Source organism: Penicillium psychrofluorescens (genome assembly GCF_964197705.1).
Source record: "Penicillium psychrofluorescens genome assembly, chromosome: 2".
Taxonomy (NCBI): Eukaryota; Fungi; Ascomycota; class Eurotiomycetes; order Eurotiales; family Aspergillaceae; genus Penicillium; species Penicillium psychrofluorescens.
In genome coordinates, this window is record NC_133440.1 from 3,303,989 (window position 1) to 3,322,484 (window position 18,496).

Sequence of the window (18,496 nt, forward strand, 5' to 3'; positions counted from 1 at the left end):
GTGCTGTTCTGGGGTTACATTCCATCGTGGCACGCTTATTTGTCCGGCGGCAAAGAGCCAAGAAGTCTCCGCCGATCCTTTCCGTGGTCGTGCGGCTGCGAACAATGGATCCCTCTGCTATCTCGCCCACTAGCTCTGTTTCTTCTGGTCTTGGCCCTGCCGGCGCATGCGCCGATATGGGAGACCCCGAAAAAAATCCCCACCATGCAGTCTTGGGAAGTTGGGTAATGGAAACGGAACAGAAGGTAAATAGTTCGGGGTCCCCGTCTATTTCCTTTTCTCCCTCCGAGTGTCCCTTCGCCGTGGTCCTTTTGGCAGAGAAAAAGAGTCCTACTTGCAGCCATGTCGACTCCGGAGCGCGAGGTTGAGCCTACTACCGGGTATGTTCTTGGTGTCGTACTACAGTACTTCCGTAGAACCCGAACTAACCTTTTCCACCCTCAGGCAGCAGAATGAGACCCCCGTTACCGAGGTTTTTGTAAACGAAAAGTCCGCCATGGACGCCGACGAGAAGGCCATGGCCGACACTCCGGATGGCGGGGAGCCTACCGAGATCGAGAAGAAGTCCCTGCGCCACATCGCCGAGAACCTGCCCCTCTCGGCCTGGCTGGTGGCCATCGTCGAGTTGAGCGAGCGTTTCACCTACTACGGCATGCAGGGTCTGTTCCAGAACTACGTCGAGCGTCCCTTGGACGGCTCCGAAGGCACTGGAGCGCTAGGCATGGGCCACCAGGGCGCGACGGGATTGACCACGTTCTTCCAGTTTTGGTGCTATGTGACCCCCATCATTGGTGCCATCATCGCCGATCAGTACTTGGGCAAGTACAAGACGATCGTGCTGTTCTGCGGCGTCTACATGACTGGTCTGCTCATCCTGGTCTGCACCTCCATCCCCGGCGCTCTGGCCAACGGAGCCGGTCTGGGCGGGTTCATCGTGGCGATTTTGATTATTGGTCTGGGCACGGGCGGTATCAAGAGTAACGTGGCTCCTCTGATCGCCGACCAGTACAAGCGGAAGAAGATGGCGCTGTCGACCACCAAGAAGGGCGAGCGCGTCATCATCGACCCGGCCCTGACCATCCAGCGCATCTACATGATCTTTTACGGGTGCATCAACATTGGTTCGCTGTCCCTGCTGGCCACCCCGTACATGGAGATGTACATCGGCTTCTGGTCCGCCTTCCTGCTGTGTCTGTGCATGTTCATCGTCGGAACCACGGTGCTCCTGCTGGGTCGCAAGTTCTACGTGGTGCGCCCGCCGCAGGGCTCGATCATCACGGACGCCTTCCGGTCCCTGTGGATCATGATCAAGAATCGCAACATGGATGCCCCCAAGCCCAGCTGGCAGGCCGAACACCGCGGCGAGTCGGCCACCGTTGTGCCGTGGGACGACCACTTCATTGACGAGGTGAAGCGTGCGCTAGTGGCCTGCCGGGTGTTTGCTTTCTACCCGATCTACTGGGTGGTGTACGGACAGTTCTCGAGCAACTTCGTCACGCAGGCCGGCCAGATGAAAGGACATGGCATCCCGAACGACCTGATGCAGAACTTTGATCCCATCTCCATCATTGTCTTCATCCCGCTGCTCGAGACGCTCGTGTACCCGCTGATGCGCCGCATGAAGATCCCCTTCCGCCCCATCACTCGGATCTCGCTGGGCTTCGTGGTTGCGTCGCTGGCGATGGTCTACGCGGCCATTGTGCAGCACCTGATCTACGCGGCCGGTCCGTGCTACGAACACCCGATGGCGTGTCCGGCTGCGATGGTGGACGGCGTGGCCCAGGGCAACAACGTGCACATTGCCATCCAGACTCCTGCATACGTACTCATCGGTATCTCGGAGATTTTCGCCTCGGTGTCGGGTCTGGAGTACGCATACACCAAGGCGCCCCCGTCAATGAAGTCGTTCGTGCAGTCGATGTACCTGCTCACCAACGCGTTCGGATCTGCCATTGCCGAGGCACTGACTCCCGCCGCCTACGACCCGGCGATTCTCTGGATGTTTGTCGGCGTCGCCTGCGCTTCGTTCCTGGTCGGTGTCGTGTTCTACGCTCTCTTCCGTCACCTCAATGCCCAGGAAGATGATATGAATGCCCTCGACGCCGACGACTATATGCCGGAGGCGCCGCGCGAGGAGGAGCGCCGCGAGTCGAAGAACTAAATGTCTTAATCCTGCTGTGCAGGGGATGGATGTATGTACGACATGACATGCCCTTCTGGACTTGTGTATATCGAAAGACAACCCCCTTATCTACATATTTGTGAATGTAATTAAATGAATGATTCAGATGCAAAGCCTCCATCATAGCGTAGTACATACATAGTGCAGTACATGGTCTTTAGGCATGCATGTTTTTCCCGCACACGCGAGACCGACATACTGTATGTAGGCAGCAAGGTATCGCTGAGTGTTAATCATGACGTGCAGACTTGGCGGGGGTACTGGGTACTTTACAGAGTGTGTGGTCTCCACTGTGTTAGAAGTATCCAGTACCTCAACCGCCCGATCGCCGCACTAGCCACTGCAGGCCCCACAGGCAAGGAGGGCCGAAAGCCGCAGGTACAGAACAACACGTTTCATAGTAAATAGAGAGTCGAAAGCACTGTAGGCCAATAATAGTAGTAAATAGGGATCAAAATCCTAATAATCATTGTTTATGGACCGGAAACTATACACCTACTGCAGTAGTTCGTAATAGGTGGGCAGTGTTTACCGCTTGCCTTTCTGCCTCCGCCACAGTCTAGCCCAGCCCCGTCTGCCTGTCTCACCCTGAGTCTCCCTTCTTATTCTTCTTCATCCTCCCACCCCTTGTTCTCGCTCCTTTCTCACCCCCTCCCTCCCCCCCTCTCCCAATTACATTCTCGGATCCCTCGATCAGCCATCATGAGTGTAAGCAGCTCTGCTTTCTCTCCAGGTCGTTTTGCTCATCAAATTGACAGTACCAGAACCTCGGCGACCAAGGTGGCTACGGCCAGTACAACCCGTATGGCGGCCAGCAGCCCCAGCAGCAGAACCCCTATGCCCAACAGCAGCAGAACCCATACGCCCAACAGCAGCCCCAGCAGCAGAGCTACGGATATGGCGGTGGTTACGGCCAGACCGGAGCCATGGGGCAGGGAGCCGGCGGCGGATATGGTACGTCCTGCCTATCACCCTAATTTTTTTTTTTTTTGTTCTGGCGGCCTACTAACCGCGCGGCTTCCCCAAAACAGAAATGGCCAACATCAACCAACCCTCCAACGGCCCAACCGGAATCCTGAACAAATGCAAAGAAATCAACGACGGCGTGACAGAGCTGAGCGCCAAGCGCCAGAACCAGCTCGGCGCCGCCCAGAACGCCCTCCTGGACTCGAGCACCGGCAAGGAAGACCAAGCCGCGCGCCAGACGCTCGACTACGTTGAGGACGAGATGAACACCGCCCTGCGCTACCTCCGCGACCAGTTCAAGCGCATCAAGGAGACTCCCGGGTCCGGCGACCCGCGCGTTCAGGGCCAAGTTGAGAATGTGAGCCGGAACCTGCGCAAGGAGATCGAGCAGTATCAGCGCTCGCAGTCGGACTTCCAAAAGAGGCTGCGTGAGCAGGTCCGTCGGCGGTATGAGATTGCCAACCCAGACGCAACCCCTGAGGAGCTGCAGCAGGGGGTGGAGAATGTGTTGATGGGTCAGGAGCAGAGCTTCGCTGTAAGTTTTGTCTCTTCAATGGCTAAGCTAGCGATTGTTGCTGATTGTCCGTGATAGATTTCCGGAGCCCGCTCGCGCCAAGCGCAGGATGCCAAAGCCGCCACTCTGCAGCGCTCGGCGGCCATCCGTAAGATCGAGCAGGACATGATCGAGCTCAGCCGGCTGTACCAGGAGGTGGCCGAGCTGGTGCACCAGCAAGAACCGCAGGTCGAGCAGATCAACCAGAGCGCGCAGGAGACACACGGCAACGTCGAGCAGGCCAATACCAAGCTCGACAGTGCCATCACAAGCGTCCGCAACGCCCGGCGGTGGAAGTGGTATGCTCTGCTGACTATCATCATCATTATCATCGTCATTGTTGTGATTGTGGTTGTGGTGAAAGAGGTCAGTTAAATGGAGCAGAGTATGTCTGCTGTATAATCTCTGGACTAGATTGCTGACTATAACGTGTTTAGGTCGAGAAAAATTAATTTCTTTTCCTGCACGACTTTTGGGTGGTTATCCGACTCGACTCAATCAATCCCTTTCCTATGTCTCCGAACCCTCGCTCTCCTTTCCTATCCAGATACCACCACCACCATCCACCGTCGCATTTTGCCTTGCCTGTGCGCGCTTGCTGCAAAAGCCGTTCTTATTTGTCTTGTCTCTGTCATTATCATTTCCTTCTGCTCCTCTTTTTTGTTCTGTCTTCTACGTGTGTCTGTCTCGTGTACAGCTGCTCCGTGCTCATCATGATGAAAGTGTTGCCTTGGATGATTTCGCTGCTTTTACCATCTTAGGATACGAATGGGCGGTCCAACCCCCCCGAGGTAGCCGTGATGCCGTGGCGCATGGCATGTATATACTAGAGTGTTTGTGTTCTGTCTGTCTTTTTCTTTCTGTCGCCGCCGCCGCCGCCACCGCTGCCGCCGCCGCAGCAACCCCGACTCGATGATGCTTGGCGCTAGAATCTATGTAATCCGCCTAATAATCCATTCCCTTCTGCAAGATCTTTTGTTTTCGCCCTGTAACTTGTCTGATAAATATGTTGCCATTTTCGGGTATTATTGTTGGGTATAATGTCATCTTGAAAGACTATGAGTTCTTCTCCTGATCCCGTTGCTCCTCCTCCGGCGTCCTTGTCTTAAGCTGCAGCGCGTGAAGTCCATTCTCGCGACTCATCTCCTCCTTGAACAACGTGTAGACCATCCGATGCCGCGCAGGCTGCGGCTTCGAGCGGAAGGATTCGGAGGTGATGGTGACGCTGTGTAGTTAATCCAACAACCGATTAGTCTTCCGGATTTCAGACGAGGATGAGAAGAGAAGGACGAACTGGAAATGCGTCTCCTTCGACGTAGACCCCTGCATCGGGGCATGGTGCGCGTGCTTGTGCGAGTCGTTGCGGATGATTAGTGTTGAGGGCGTGAAGGCGTGCGCGAGCTAAATAAGGTACGGTCAGTGACGGGAAGGTTAGTTGCGGAGAAGGTGAGGAGAGGAATACCTTGTCGCGCATGACATCCTCCAAGGGTGTGGCGGAAGCCATTCTCGTAGAGATGGAGAATAGACGCGAGAGGCCTGGGGTGCGGAGCATTGGAGTGGGAGGAAGAGAGAGGAAGAGAGAGAGAGAGAGAGAGTGTGTGTGTGTGGTGAGGGAGGGAAGAAGAAAGTTTGGTTTCCGCGGAGGTTGGACCGTCCCTCATGACATCAACTTTCTGCTCGGTTTATTCTTCTCGACACTCGACACTCGACACTCGACAACAGTCAATTAATTATGACACCCTGATTCCTTCACCACCATGTCCAGCCGCAGTCTCTCCGCGCTGGCGCGCTATTCTACCTTGCGCATCCGCCCCAATCCGATAATTAGTAGACGACCTGCCCAACTCCGACACCGACTCCTCTCAACGCTCCCCAATCTGCCCCTCTTCCGCGCCCTCCAGAGCCATGACCCGTCCAGTCTGGCTGTTATCCACAGCACGTCGTCCCGTTCGTTTACGTACGGCAGCCTGATCGCCGACGTGGTGCGCGCGCGGAACGAGCTGGAGCGGAAAGTTGGGAACGAAGGTGGTCACGGTCAATTGACGGGCGAGCGTGTTGCTTTTCTCGCGGAGAATAGCTACGATTACGTGGGTACTGTGTCTCTTTTCTTTTTAACTGCAATGGACCATTTTAACAAGGGGCCGTGCTGATGGTTTGTTGCTTCTAGTGACGCTGCTGGCTATCCTTGCCAACGACGCCATTGCGCTTCCCTTGGCTCCCTCTTTTCCTATGGGGGAGCTGCAGTATATCCTCGACAACTCGCAGGCCAAAGTACTGCTTTCTACGGAGAAGTATGCCGACAAAGCGAGGGAGATTCTCCGTGCGGGTCTGGACCGGAAACCCGTGTTTGATATCCGGAGCAAGATCCAGAAAGGCGCCGCGGGCGAGTCGGTTAAGCTTGAGAGTGCGGAAAAGCCTTCATCTAGCGGGATGATGCTTTATACTTCGGGCACTACGGCTCGACCGGTATGTTTGCTGTCTGACATATTTGGAGGAAGAACTGCGCTGATACATAGACAGAAAGGCGTGTTGATTCCAGAATCCGCTCTAGCTGCGCAGGCGTCGTCGCTTCTTGAGGCATGGAAGTACTCCCCGCAAGACAGACTGCTTCATCTCCTGCCACTGCATCATATCCACGGGACGATAAATGCGCTGGTGGCGCCCCTCATGGCCGGCTCGTGCGTCGAGTTCATGTACCCGTTCAACGCCGAACAAGTGTGGTCGCGACTCGCTGCACCATTCCTACCACCTGAGAACTCCAGCGGAAAGCAAAAGCACCCAATTACATTCATAACAGCCGTGCCGACAGTCTACAACCGGCTCATGAACGCATTCCCCCACTTAACACCAGATACGCAGCAAGCAGCGAAGAAAGGTATTGCCCCGGAGAATCTCCGACTCAACATATCCGGCTCTGCCGCACTCCCAACACCCACCAAAACAGCCTGGACAACCCTGAGCAATGGCAACGTCCTCCTCGAGCGATTCGGTATGACCGAAGTAGGAATGGCGCTCAGCTGCGGGCTCGACGTCGCAGACCGCGTCGACGGCAGCGTGGGTTGGCCCCTTCCAGGCGTGGAGGTCCGTCTCGTCGACACGGAAACGGAGCAGGTCATCCAACCAGGCGAAGAACTCGCTCCGGACGGTCGCGAGCGCGAGGGAGAGATACAGCTGCGCGGGGCTTCGCTGTTCAGCAAGTACTGGGCGAATGAGAAAGCGACGCAAGAGGCCTTCGTTGCGGGCGACGATGGCGGAACGCGGTGGTTCAAAACTGGCGATGTGGCGACGAGACATACCGTTGAGGGCGCCGGTGCTGGACGCAGTGGATCCTGGGCAAAAGGACCTATGTATTTCATCCGCGGCCGGAAGAGCGTCGACATTATCAAGACGGGAGGTGAGAAAGTCAGCGCGTTGGAGGTGGAGCGGGAGTTGCTTTCTCTGTATGTTCTTCCCCTTCCCCCATCCCCATCTCTTTTGTCATGTTTTATTCATGACAGTCCTAACAAATCACCCCCTACTCAGTCCCCAAATCAGCGAAACAGCAGTAATAGCCCTTCCCTCTGAACAGTGGGGTCAAAAAGTCGCCGCCATCGTCGTCCTGCACCCGTCCGCGCAAACAGCCGGCCGAAATGGCAAGCCCTGGGGCGCGATGGATATGCGGCGCGCCCTGCGTGATCGATTGGCAGCTTATAAGGTGCCGCAGGAGATGAAGGTTTTGAACTCTATTCCGAGGAATGCGATGGGGAAAGGTGAGTTTATTATTCTGTCTTTTTTGTCAGTTTGATTGCTCTCACGCTGAAGGGCTTGACTACGGTGGAAACGTGCTAATGCTTCGGGATCACAGTTAATAAGAAAGCGCTGGTGAAAGATGTTTTTGGTGTTTGAGGTGTGGTTTAATTTCGGGATACTAAAAGGAATAACATAGAAGATTAGAATATTAGAGAGAGGGCGTTGGGTGATATCGAGCTAGAATCTCTGCTCTGGATGGAGTGTATGATATGTATCAAACCAAAAATCTAATTCCAAAATCTACACCGGTTGATTCGTACACCAGGTAAAGCAAATCTTGTGAAGAGTCTGTTCTTTCTGTTTTATACAGGGATATAATATAGTACAATATCTACTCCAGAATATAAGAGATAGATGACATCACGCCCACTCGCCCTTCCTCTCAAACACCCTGACAAACCTCGTCGCCTCCATCTTCACATCCAACTTCGCCATATCAACAGAGGTAATCTTAGCATCAACAACAGAAAAGACACCTATGCTTTCACGCCCGGGACAGTCCTCCGGAATGGTGACCGAGCACCGAAGACCCAGATTAGCAATCAGGCCTGCATACACGGTTCCCTCGCTCGGGGGTCTGCGGCGCCGGAGGCGTAGCTGGCAGGTGAAGGACTCGGGGAGGGCGCACTCGCCGAAGTAGAATGCGCGGAAGAGGAGCATGCAGGCCCAGTGTTGGTCAGAGAATTTCATTATGTTTCTGAGGCGGGTGTTGATCAGTCGGGAGGCGGCGAGGTGGTTAGTTAGAGAGGATTTGGAGAGGAGGCGAGAGGATGGGTCGTTGGTCTCTTCGTGTTCATGTTCGGGGTCAGTAGCGTCGAACTGGCGGCCGTGGTCGTGTTCGAAGCGCAGTGCTCGCTCGATCTGAAAGTGCGCGAGAACGTCTGAGAACCGGCGCAGGGGACTCGTGCTCTTGAGGTAGGGGTTTAGACCGAGTGTTTGGTGATGGAGGGGAGTGGTGGACGAGATGGCCTGCGGCATGGCGAAGCGATAGTAATTCTGGCCTGTGAGCTCGGCGACGTTCTCGCGCGTCAGCGGCAGGTACTCCGGGTCGTAGCGGGTGCCGTCGTAGATAGCGGGGATGTTGCGGGTGGCGCAGAAGGTGGCCGCGACGTGGCCGGCGAGATTCATGAGCAGCGAGATGAGGTCATCCTTGGAACGGTCGGTGATTTCGAGGGGATCGGCGTTGGGCCGGAACCGTAGACGGATGATCGGGTCGCCGAGCCAGTAGCGGCCTTGGTCGACATGCATTTTGTAGGGCTGCATGGGCATGTTGCCCGCTTGCACGGAGACGGAAGAGTTCAGATGTGGGAAGATTTCCATGGCGCCGGACTTCTCGCGGTGCACGCGGAAGGCGAGCATGAGTTGGCGGAGGATGGTGAATGTTTCTTTATCTTCGGGGGAGAGGACCTCGGTGAGGACTTTCCCTGCTGCGGGCGGCGGAGTGACATACTCGCCGCCTAGAGTGAGGTACTCGGGAGATTCATTGGTATCAGGATTGAGGAAGTTGCGCAGGGTGTCGTGTGTCAAAGAGACGATGTTTCGAACAGTGCCATTCCTGATCTCCGTGTCGAGGATTTCTCCCTGGAGATTCATCTTGGCGCTGATCGTCAGGGTAGGCCGACCAGCCGCCAAGCTAAAGTGATCTTGAGACAAGGATAGAGGAAGCATGGGATACGTGCGTTCCGGGGTGTAGGTGCTGGTGAGTCGCTCGGCGGCGTACTGCATGATCGGATCGTTGGGATGCATGAACGCCGTGGGATTTGCGACGTGCACGCGTACCCAGAAGGTGTCGTCAGATCCGGGAATTCGCTCCAGAGACACGCCATCGTCGATTTCCTTTGTTGCTGCGTCGTCGACACAGTAGACAGGCAGATCTCCCCAGTCTGTTCTCAGATCGTGCATGCGGTCTTTCAGAGTCATTTTGCTGGCTGTCTCTACCATCTCTTGCCATTTGGCCTCTGCTTTCTCCGACATCCCGTGTCCAGGAAGCAAGACGTTTTGATCCAAGATACTCAGATTCTCCCAGGGAGAAACCACGCCCAGCTCCTGCAAAAAAAGACGGGTCGAATCCTCACTCAAGCCGAGCTGATTGTACATTCCTGTGGAGCGCATGATGTGCGAACCCGTCGATTTCAGAGTCCCAGAAGCCATCGAAGCCGCCGGGATGGCGTGCAGCTGCAGAAACTGGATGATGATCTGGTCGCTTTTGTTAAAAGTTTCCGTGAGAACCTCACGGTAGACTGCCGGCTTCCCATCTTGGCCAGGAAAGAATTTCTGAGATGAAGGGCCCACGCTGAACATGACTGTGGAGGATCGGACTTTGCGGCTGAGTCGGATCATGCGTCGCGCCTTCTCGATAAACTGTTGCATAGGATGGCGTTTCAAGCCAACGGGAGTTTTACCCATGATGAGTTCCATGCCGTACTCCTGGTGCTCGTGGACCCACGTAGTGACTTTTGTAATCACATCCGCGATTCGCTTCGGTTGAATCAGGTACATGGGATTGAACAAGGAAGCCGAGTCTCTTTCAATGATAAACGGGTAACGTCGCACGGCTTGATGAATTGCAAGTAACTTCGTACTGTCTAGCTCTGATTTATGCAGACCAAGGACCTCGCTGGCCAGTTCTTCGAGCGACAGGCGACGAAATTCTTCGTCATCAGCCAGGTAATCAGACAGGTTATCCAAAACCTTGGCGTTATCCCGATAGAAATCGAGGATTCGACCCCCAAAATCGGTCATCATCTTCAGGAGAGGCGCTCCGAGAGGTCTCGGTACTCCGCCCTCGGGAACAGACTGGACCACCGGATTCGCCAGGGCTTCGCGGTCTGGGAAATAAGGCAGAAGGGGCCGAAGCAACTCCGGAGGCGCGAATCGCTTGACCACAAAATCCAAGTCTCTAAAGGAAGAGAGGCGCCAATTACCGCGATCTGTGTAGAATTGGCTCTGCTTGTGGACCGACTGCATATAGATGGAATAAGTGAACACACCGGTGGCACTTGACCGGATTAGCAGAGGCTATGAATGACAGAAGCTTCAAAACTCACGAGAGACGAACAGCCAGGTCCCCCGGTTCGAGATAATAGCTGTCTGAGTACTCCGAGGGGTCCAGATCATGGTTCTCGGTCAAGTTGTTCCCCCATGGTTCATCGGAGGCTCCTCTGCCATTGAGCATTGTGCCAACCCACGGATCTGTGGAGTGTGGATCTCTCACAGGGTCGAGCATATTCGCATTTATCTGCTGCCATTTTTGCAGGTAGCCTCGGATGTCTCGGCTTTCTTCGAACTCGGCTTTCAGGCGAATGTCTTCGGCGGAGATGCTGGAGAGCGATGGGTCCGGCCCGGGAGACTGGCACGGTCAGCTTGAAGCAACGCTGGACAATTAATTTTGTTTCACATACTTTGACATGAACTGGTTCTTCCGAGACTGCTTCAGGCTGGTCGGTAACTGTGGACAACGAGCGCAGATTCCCAGCAACTTTGGGAAGGCGAATGGCCTTAAAAGGCGGGATTGAAGCATTCCTCTGTCTCAGGGCACAGCGGAGACATAGCCGGTTCACATCAGCTAGCTGTCGCAACGATGCTGCCCTGAGTAGCATCGTGACGGTGATGAAGAACGAGTTGATGCCATTTCGCGTCGCCAGAAAATGCACATTCTGCCCGAACAGGCCCTGACCGCCCTGGGCGGTAGACTGGTCATGTGACAGCGTGTTTGAAAAGTGTCAACAGAACTGTAAACACAAAGCATAACCCGATATCAATTGCAATTCTCTTTCAAGAAACCCCCTTTTGGCCTTCTTTACTCTCGTAATAGCAATTGACAGGCACATTGTAGTTACTCTAACTAGCTGACCAATGCAGACCCGACCCTCACAACAACCCCTGTCAGTGCCAAGGCCACACTATTTATCCCGGGACGAACCCATTCGAGCCGACCAGTTGCGCCCATCTGCGTCCGGGGATTTGAGGCAAGAAATGCTTGGTACATACCCCTGGTCCATGGAAGTGTGCCTTGGCGGATTTGACAGTCCATAATCCTTGCAACTCCGGACTAAAATGCATTGCAATCTACTATTTGTCTGAAATCGCTAACTTATGCCGTTAGGATCAACAGCTCCACAGCTCGGATTATCCGTGGGAACCATGACCCTGGTCCGCGGGGAATAAAACTCTTCAACTGAAGAATATTCGTAGGGTTCTTTCCACAACGTATGCTTCGTATTCCCATCCTCGGCAGGATCCATCTCGGCTCGCGGGAAAGGGCTTGATTTCATGTGATGTCCATCCCATGCGATGCATCTTCCCGGCCGTTCGATAGCGTGATGCGCACGCCGATCCTCCGGATAGCGGCCTGCCAGGAAACCCCCGAGGCGCCGATTATCATTCCCCCTATTGTCTAAGCGAGCTATGGCCCGAGCTCTGAGGGCGGTGCCCAACGACAGCAAACCCATACAGACACCATCTTGAAAGCCCTTTAGCTTTAGGGGACCCTTCAAATTATCCCCCGCACGTTCCACCAGTCACCCTGGTTAATTCCAATCCTGGGGCTGCATTGTCGATCAAACGCCGCAACCAGGCATCGCTCCGCTCTGTTAACCGTCGTGATGCGACATGTTTTGGTCAAGAGGAGTTCTATTGAGCAACAAAGGAGAGAATTGATCGGGGCTAACTCGTCGCCGGTCTGCTCCGAATCCCTTTATACTTGTAGCTGCATGCCATTCCCCCTATTGCTAACAAGTCTATTCCCTAGGCTGGACTGCCGATCACAGGGCTAGGCTTATTCTCCTATCACATAAACCGTGTACCTGATCCTGATTAGGGCAATAGGATGTGGCCGGATCGGCATGTTAGCACGCTCGGTTATGCAACGGCAGCGCTGGCCACGGACTCACTTCCTGATCTGATAGCGGAACCAAAGATCCCGAGGCCAATCCACGTGTCTGGCTTGAAGAACAGCCGATGGATGACTTTTGCTCATCCCTCCGCATTTTCAATGCATTCGGTTCGCCGGTATCCTGCGGAAAAGAGCTCCAAGTACCACACCTAGACGGGGCGTTGCGTCAATTGATCCTGCCCTCAGACCGATAACTAGTAGGCGTGTTATGCCCACTTTGCGGAACATTTTCTCCTTCGCTGACATTTAGGATCCACTATTCACTACCACAAGGGGGGGTGACCCCACGGCCTCGCAGGATTACCCCCTACTTGGCTCCGGCGTTGTTCATGGGCTTGGCTATATAGACCAACTACTCGCGCTCTTTTTCACGAGCGAGTGTCGAGCCGCTTTTAATTCCACGCCGGGCCTTTTTTACCTTCTTCCTTCCTTGTATACATATACAATTGCGAGTAGCTGCGCGCTCCGTACAACATGACTCCCATTCGCGGATGGCGCGCTCTGGCACTGTCCCTGGCAGCTCTTGCCCCGACAGCAATGGCAGACATCTGCTCGACACTTCAACAGGCCAACATCGAAGTCGAGTACCCATTGTCGCTGACCTACAACTACGACCTGACCCAGTACTGGTCCGCTGCATGCAGTGCTCTTCGGCCGACATGCATTGCCGCTCCCTCCAGTGCTGCGGAGATGTCGCAGATCATCACGGAGCTACACAAAGTCGAGACCCTGTTTGCCGTCAAGTCCGGCGGCCACAACCCGAACAATGGGTGGGCCAGTATCGAGAACGGCCTGCTGATTTCTACCAAGAACCTGAACCAGGTGGATTATAAGGGGGACAATACTGCTGTTATTGGACCTGGTCTTTCGTGGGAGGAAGCCCAGGCAGGCCTGGATGGAACTGGCCAGGCTGTTGTTGGAGGCCGGCTTGGGGGCGTGGGTGTCGGAGGATATATGCTTGGATGTATGTTGTTTTCCTACGGTGTTGGTAGTTTATTCCATCTAACGAAGAGCAGGTGGAATGAGCTTCTTGAGCACCCAGTACGGCTGGGCCGCCAACAACGTGATCAACTTCGAAGTGGTCCTGGCCAACGGCACTATCGTGAATGCGAACAAAGACAAGAACGACGGTAAGGAGCTTCGTGCACAGCTTTCTGTGCAAGACACTAACCCTTTATAGATCTCTTCGCTGCTTTGAAGGGAGGCGGCAACAACTTCGGCGTGGTGACCGCGTACACGGTGCAAACGCACCCCGTGGGTAAGGTGTGGGGCGGCAACTACATCTTCACAGCCGACAAGACGCCACAGATCCTGGCTGCGGTGCGCAACTTTGTGGCCGACTACCCGGATGACAAGGGAGCCATTATCCTGACCAGCGAGCATGGCGCTGTCCTCGACCTGTGGATCTTGTTCCTCTTCTACGACGGACCTGAACCCCCGGCGGGAGTCTTTGACGAGTTCTCGGCCATTGACCATACCTCCACTGCGAAGACGTGGGATAGCTACTACGACTTGCTGAAGAACAATGATTTCTTTATTCTGCAGTACGTTCCTAACATCATTCCCAAGGGCGCGACTGACATGCGGCACAGTGGACAACGCTACACCATCGCCACGGAGACGACGCCAGTGCCGGATAACTCTAGTGTGTTGCAGGAGTACTATGACCACTGGTTCCAGGTCACCGAGTCCGTGCTGGACGTGACGGGCGTTTTGGGATCGATTGCCTTCCAGCCCGTCCCGAAATCATTCAGTCGAGCGGCCAAGGCAAAGGGCGGCGTAAGATCATCCGTTCCTTGCTGACGTGAAACACCATTAACAAAGCAATCACAGGACCTCCTCGACGTCCCAACGGACACGAACTACATTTTCATAGAGCTGGACTTCTCGTACGCGCTCTCCCTCGACGACGACACAATCGACCAAGCCAACCAGAACCTCTATGGGGGAATGAACAACATCATACAGAAGAACATCGACAAGGGCGCGCTGCCAGATGTGTACCGGCCTCTGTTCATGAATGACGCCTACTTCCGCGAGGATTACTGGGGTCGCATCAAGCCAGAATCGCACCAGTTTGCGCTGGAGACGCGACTACGCTATGACCCGGATGGATTCTTCCAGACCCGGACCAGTGGTGGATGGAGATTGCCTGCCCAGTAAGAATGGGATGTTTCTATCTTATTAATAGTCTATAATCCGATATTTATAATTGATGGTGATTCAAATGAATTAATGTCAAGAGCCAAGTCCTTTGCCATCAGGCCTTTCATTTCCAAAAATCCTTTTGTACTAATTGACCTATCGTGGCGCGTCGCCGTGAAGATATATTTAAAACCGACAAAGGATCGTCGATTTCTATTATTATTGGACTCACAGACACAAAGAATAAATCCCGAAACACCGGGACTGGACCCGGCTGACAATAAACAAAGGACTGGGGACTAGACCGGGGCTGAAACACGATCTACGCTGCAGATTTAGTTACAAGGAGAGCCAGGGGTAGTTAAGCAGCCGCCTGCGTCAGAATTGTAGGCGCCAAACCAGCGGGTGGCTCAGAATCGCTCGGAACCGATTAAGTTTCTCCCCCAAGCGCCCGGTGGATCTGCGCGATCAAGACCCAACAACGAGCTAGGGAGCTTTGGAGCTTGGGGTCTGCATGGTGCCTGATTTGGAGCTTGTTTATTTATTTATATATTATTATTTTTTGTTTGAGAGAGTGACTAGACATGATCCCATTTGTTCCTGTGTGGCGGCTGCTTTTTAGACATCCTCTGACAGGAATAGACAAACCCCGGGAATCTAGGCTTTTGATGCTAAATCGGTCTGCTGGCTAGATCGATCTGGACTTCTTTGACGGAACGGAGGGTATAAAGAGCAGGCTGGACTTCGTTGAAGATGGACTTTTCTTTTTCTCAAATCCAATCGCTAGACAGACAAAGACACCCACACTCCCTTTGTTCATATTTCCTTGCATTTTACCCAGTCTCTCCTTTATATTTACGGATTACTCCGACTGCCAAGTCATCGACGACATCAACATCAAGTCCAGATTCATTAGAAACACTAATTATACGTCTTCATACGAAATGGCTCGTTACGGCTCCTTGGGCGCTACCTTCCAACTCGCACGTCTCTTCCAGGGATGCTCGCTGATCGCCATCATCGGGATGACAGCCAAATTTATTTCATCCATTGTGTCGAGCAACGACACGCCTCCGAATGTGCTGATTGGGACTATCAGCGTGGTATGTCCTCCCTCCTCTCTCCTTCCCTTCTTCAATACAAACACGAGCACCAATCAACCAACCTAACACATTCATAAAATAAAAAAGACCAGCATCGCAGTCCTATACTGCCTCATAACCTGCATCCTATTCCTCGACAACATTCTCCCCTTCCTCGCCTGCGCCGCCCTCGACTTTTTGCTACTGATCGCCCTCGTCGTCGTCGCGGTGATACTGGGCAAACCACTCTCCTACCTCAAGTGCAACACGCTAGCCAATCTGAACGACAAGGATGCGACGGCGTATGCGTTCTCGTCGCATCTATCCAGCGAGCTGGCTAGCCTTAGCGGGAAGATCGATTATGAGGCGTGGATTGGAGCGAGTAAGCCGATTTGTTACGAGACCAAGGCTATTTGGGGTTTGAGTATTGCTCTTTGGTGAGTTTCTTTCCTTTCTTGTTCTTGAATACAGCATTCTGGTGCAACTGCTTGGTTAGATTGTGCTAATATTGATGATTAGTATCCTGTTCCTCTTTTCTTCGCTTTGCAGTGTTTGTCTGTCGAGACAGAAGATTGCGCTTGCGAAGCAGTAGTGGTGTTGGTTTTGCAGATGGACGGTGTAGGGGGAAGTAGGCACAAGCATAAGCACAAGGAGGAGATGCTTGTCAACGAGGTGCTGGGATTGTCGTTGGAGAGTGTACAAGACACGGTCCAGCGGGTGACGGGGCGGTAGATTTATCGTCTCCGCCCAGTGTTATGGCGGGCCAAATTTTCTGTTTTCATGGTATTGCAGCGAGGGGCATTAATAGGTTCTGCATTCGCGTCATTGATGATTATTATACAAGTATCCAAAATGACTAGTTACGGACCGTCAGCGAGAAGACTCAAATATGTATATCCCTACAAGACTTACTTCACCCCTTGGAAATAAAAGTAGAAAAAGAAAAAGAGTCAACCCGAACTAACAGGCGGAATAACAGCAACCTCCTGTTGGCCGAGGATAAGGAGATCCTTATCCAGCTCAACATCGACGTACTCACCCTCCACACTGACGCCACAGCTGCAGAGGACTTTCTCGGTGATCCCGGGGTAATGCTCTTCGAGTAGTGGGAAGAGAGCAGACAGTGGTAGTGGGGCGGGGAGAGACTCTGTGTTTTTGGAGGTGTATTGGGATGCTGTTGCGAAGTAGTGGATTGTGAATGTTTCCGTCTGTGTGCCTGTCCTAGTTCTGGGATCGGGGCCAGTGTTTGGCTTGGATGGTGTGGACATGTTGGCGAGGTAATGTGAGAGTGGGATTGGATTGGATTGTTTATTAGAATGAACCGAACTGGATTGAATGTAGGGATAGAGGTTGATTCAGGAAGAAGTTAAAGTTGAAGTTCAGTTGGATTTCTCAGAAAAATGCGGGGTCCGGAAACCTCCGATTAGATACACACACCACTAATCAACCCATAAGCTATATATGCCAGCCATCCCTTTCATAAGGAAAAGAGTTAAAGGAAATGAAAACCACCTATCTAGTTACAATGCAACCACAGCACACAACACAGCACAGTCAAGCCAACTCGCGGAACGCACGGCTCAGGTCCGCCTTGAGATCCTCCCAATTCTCCAAACCGATACTAATGCGCAACAAACGGCGATCGACCGTCTTATCCGACATAGTGCGCCACTCAATCAGGGATTCCACGCCACCGAGCGAGGTAGCATGTTGGAAGAAATGCAATTTACTCGGCAGATGACGCGCGGATCTCTCTTCTTTCATCTGGATGGAGAAGACGGGACCGAAGCCATTGGGCATTTGCTTCTTGAGCCAGTCGCCCTCGACTTGTTGCAGACTTGCGTGGAAGACTTCGCCCAGCACGGCTTGCACGGCGGCTTCCTCGCTGCCTGGTGCAGGGTTGGGAGTTCGCAGGGCGGAGTCAAGCCAGGAGACGATACGGGCTGCGTTGTCGCTTTGACGCTGGACGCGGATTTCGAGGGTGCGGAGACTACGGACGCCGAGCCAGCTTTCCATGTTGCCCATCACGCTGCCGATGAAGAGTCTGTCTTGGTGAAGTTGTTTGGCCCAGTCGTCGCGTTGGGTGACAAGCACGCCGCACAGGACGTCGCTGTGCCCCCCGAAGTATTTCGATCCGGAGTGCATGACCAGATCGGTACCATGCTTGAACGGATCCTGGAGGCCCGGCGGCGCAAAGGTGCTGTCGACGATCAGGTAGGCACTGCGCGAATGTGCCTTCTCTGCGTACGCGGCGATGTCGAAGGCGATGCCTTTGGGGTTGACAGGTGTCTCAAGGAGAATGACGTCGCCGGCTTCCAATTGTTCCGCAGGACAGTCCAGATCGAGCTTCTTCAGTCCGGTCATACGAGTGAACAAGCCGACCACACCGTGGCAGCCGTGGTAGCCATCACCCATGGCAATGCGGCGTGGGTTGAGCAGAGTCAAGGCGGCGTGCAGAGCAGAGAGACCGGACGAGTAGCTGAAGGCTTTGCCTTTGCAGAGGGAGGAGAGGATAGTTTCAAAGCGAGTGAAATTGGGTGCGGTGAACCGGGAGTAAATGTGAGAGGTGGGGTTGGGGTTTTCGAACTATATTTGTTTTCGCCATTAGAAAGGAGAGCCAGAGAGCAAGACAGGGCATCATTCCATACGCTGGAAGCATCTGCAGCCGGCATCAGATCATCGGGGTTGTCAGAATACCGGAAGGTGGTGGACAGGTGTAACGGAGGAGCGACATCGGTGACGACGTTGAGCACATCGTCGGCGTGGAGCGAGCGCGTGGCGGCGCCAATGGCCTCGCTAGAATGCGACATGGTAGAAAAATGGATATGCTATGTAGGAAGGGGTTCGTTGTATGCACAGGGAAAGAGTCGCAGTAGGAGTTAATA

General features: G+C 53.8%; 8 protein-coding genes across 8 annotated transcripts; 5 read left to right on the forward strand and 3 right to left on the reverse strand.

The window, feature by feature from the left end:
• Window positions 1-342: 342 nt before the first annotated feature.
• On the forward strand, window positions 343-2,161 carry PFLUO_LOCUS3424 (peptide transporter ptr2; the record flags this gene model as incomplete). Its single annotated transcript, XM_073780670.1, has 2 exons — window positions 343-380; window positions 445-2,161. 2 exons carry the CDS (start codon window positions 343-345, stop codon window positions 2,159-2,161), a joined length of 1,755 nt encoding a protein of 584 aa, XP_073637501.1.
• Window positions 2,162-2,884: 723 nt separating this feature from the next.
• PFLUO_LOCUS3425 (secretory vesicle fusion) lies at window positions 2,885-4,153 on the forward strand (the record flags this gene model as incomplete). The annotated part of the gene is made up of 5 exons (XM_073780671.1): window positions 2,885-2,890; window positions 2,941-3,136; window positions 3,214-3,683; window positions 3,741-4,067; window positions 4,139-4,153. The coding sequence occupies 5 exons, from the start codon at window positions 2,885-2,887 to the stop codon at window positions 4,151-4,153; spliced, it is 1,014 nt and encodes a 337-aa protein (XP_073637502.1).
• Window positions 4,154-4,757: 604 nt separating this feature from the next.
• On the reverse strand, window positions 4,758-5,253 carry PFLUO_LOCUS3426 (BolA domain UV induced protein Uvi31; the record flags this gene model as incomplete). Its single annotated transcript, XM_073780672.1, has 3 exons — window positions 4,758-4,926; window positions 4,996-5,102; window positions 5,164-5,253. The coding sequence occupies 3 exons, from the start codon at window positions 5,251-5,253 to the stop codon at window positions 4,758-4,760; spliced, it is 366 nt and encodes a 121-aa protein (XP_073637503.1).
• A 205-nt stretch (window positions 5,254-5,458) lies between these two features.
• Window positions 5,459-7,586, forward strand: PFLUO_LOCUS3427 (uncharacterized protein; the record flags this gene model as incomplete). Its single annotated transcript, XM_073780673.1, has 5 exons — window positions 5,459-5,792; window positions 5,869-6,167; window positions 6,222-7,141; window positions 7,224-7,450; window positions 7,546-7,586. The coding sequence occupies 5 exons, from the start codon at window positions 5,459-5,461 to the stop codon at window positions 7,584-7,586; spliced, it is 1,821 nt and encodes a 606-aa protein (XP_073637504.1).
• Window positions 7,587-7,850: 264 nt separating this feature from the next.
• Window positions 7,851-11,089, reverse strand: PFLUO_LOCUS3428 (3'-5' RNA exonuclease complex component; the record flags this gene model as incomplete). The annotated part of the gene is made up of 3 exons (XM_073780674.1): window positions 7,851-10,488; window positions 10,538-10,839; window positions 10,892-11,089. The coding sequence occupies 3 exons, from the start codon at window positions 11,087-11,089 to the stop codon at window positions 7,851-7,853; spliced, it is 3,138 nt and encodes a 1,045-aa protein (XP_073637505.1).
• A 1,769-nt stretch (window positions 11,090-12,858) lies between these two features.
• PFLUO_LOCUS3429 (uncharacterized protein) lies at window positions 12,859-14,547 on the forward strand (the record flags this gene model as incomplete). Its single annotated transcript, XM_073780675.1, has 4 exons — window positions 12,859-13,348; window positions 13,401-13,514; window positions 13,565-14,163; window positions 14,218-14,547. 4 exons carry the CDS (start codon window positions 12,859-12,861, stop codon window positions 14,545-14,547), a joined length of 1,533 nt encoding a protein of 510 aa, XP_073637506.1.
• Window positions 14,548-15,473: 926 nt separating this feature from the next.
• On the forward strand, window positions 15,474-16,717 carry PFLUO_LOCUS3430 (uncharacterized protein; the record flags this gene model as incomplete). The annotated part of the gene is made up of 3 exons (XM_073780676.1): window positions 15,474-15,632; window positions 15,720-16,048; window positions 16,591-16,717. The coding sequence occupies 3 exons, from the start codon at window positions 15,474-15,476 to the stop codon at window positions 16,715-16,717; spliced, it is 615 nt and encodes a 204-aa protein (XP_073637507.1).
• Window positions 16,718-17,165: 448 nt separating this feature from the next.
• PFLUO_LOCUS3431 (uncharacterized protein) lies at window positions 17,166-18,421 on the reverse strand (the record flags this gene model as incomplete). Its single annotated transcript, XM_073780677.1, has 2 exons — window positions 17,166-18,197; window positions 18,260-18,421. The coding sequence occupies 2 exons, from the start codon at window positions 18,419-18,421 to the stop codon at window positions 17,166-17,168; spliced, it is 1,194 nt and encodes a 397-aa protein (XP_073637508.1).
• Between the last annotated feature and the right edge of the window lie 75 nt (window positions 18,422-18,496).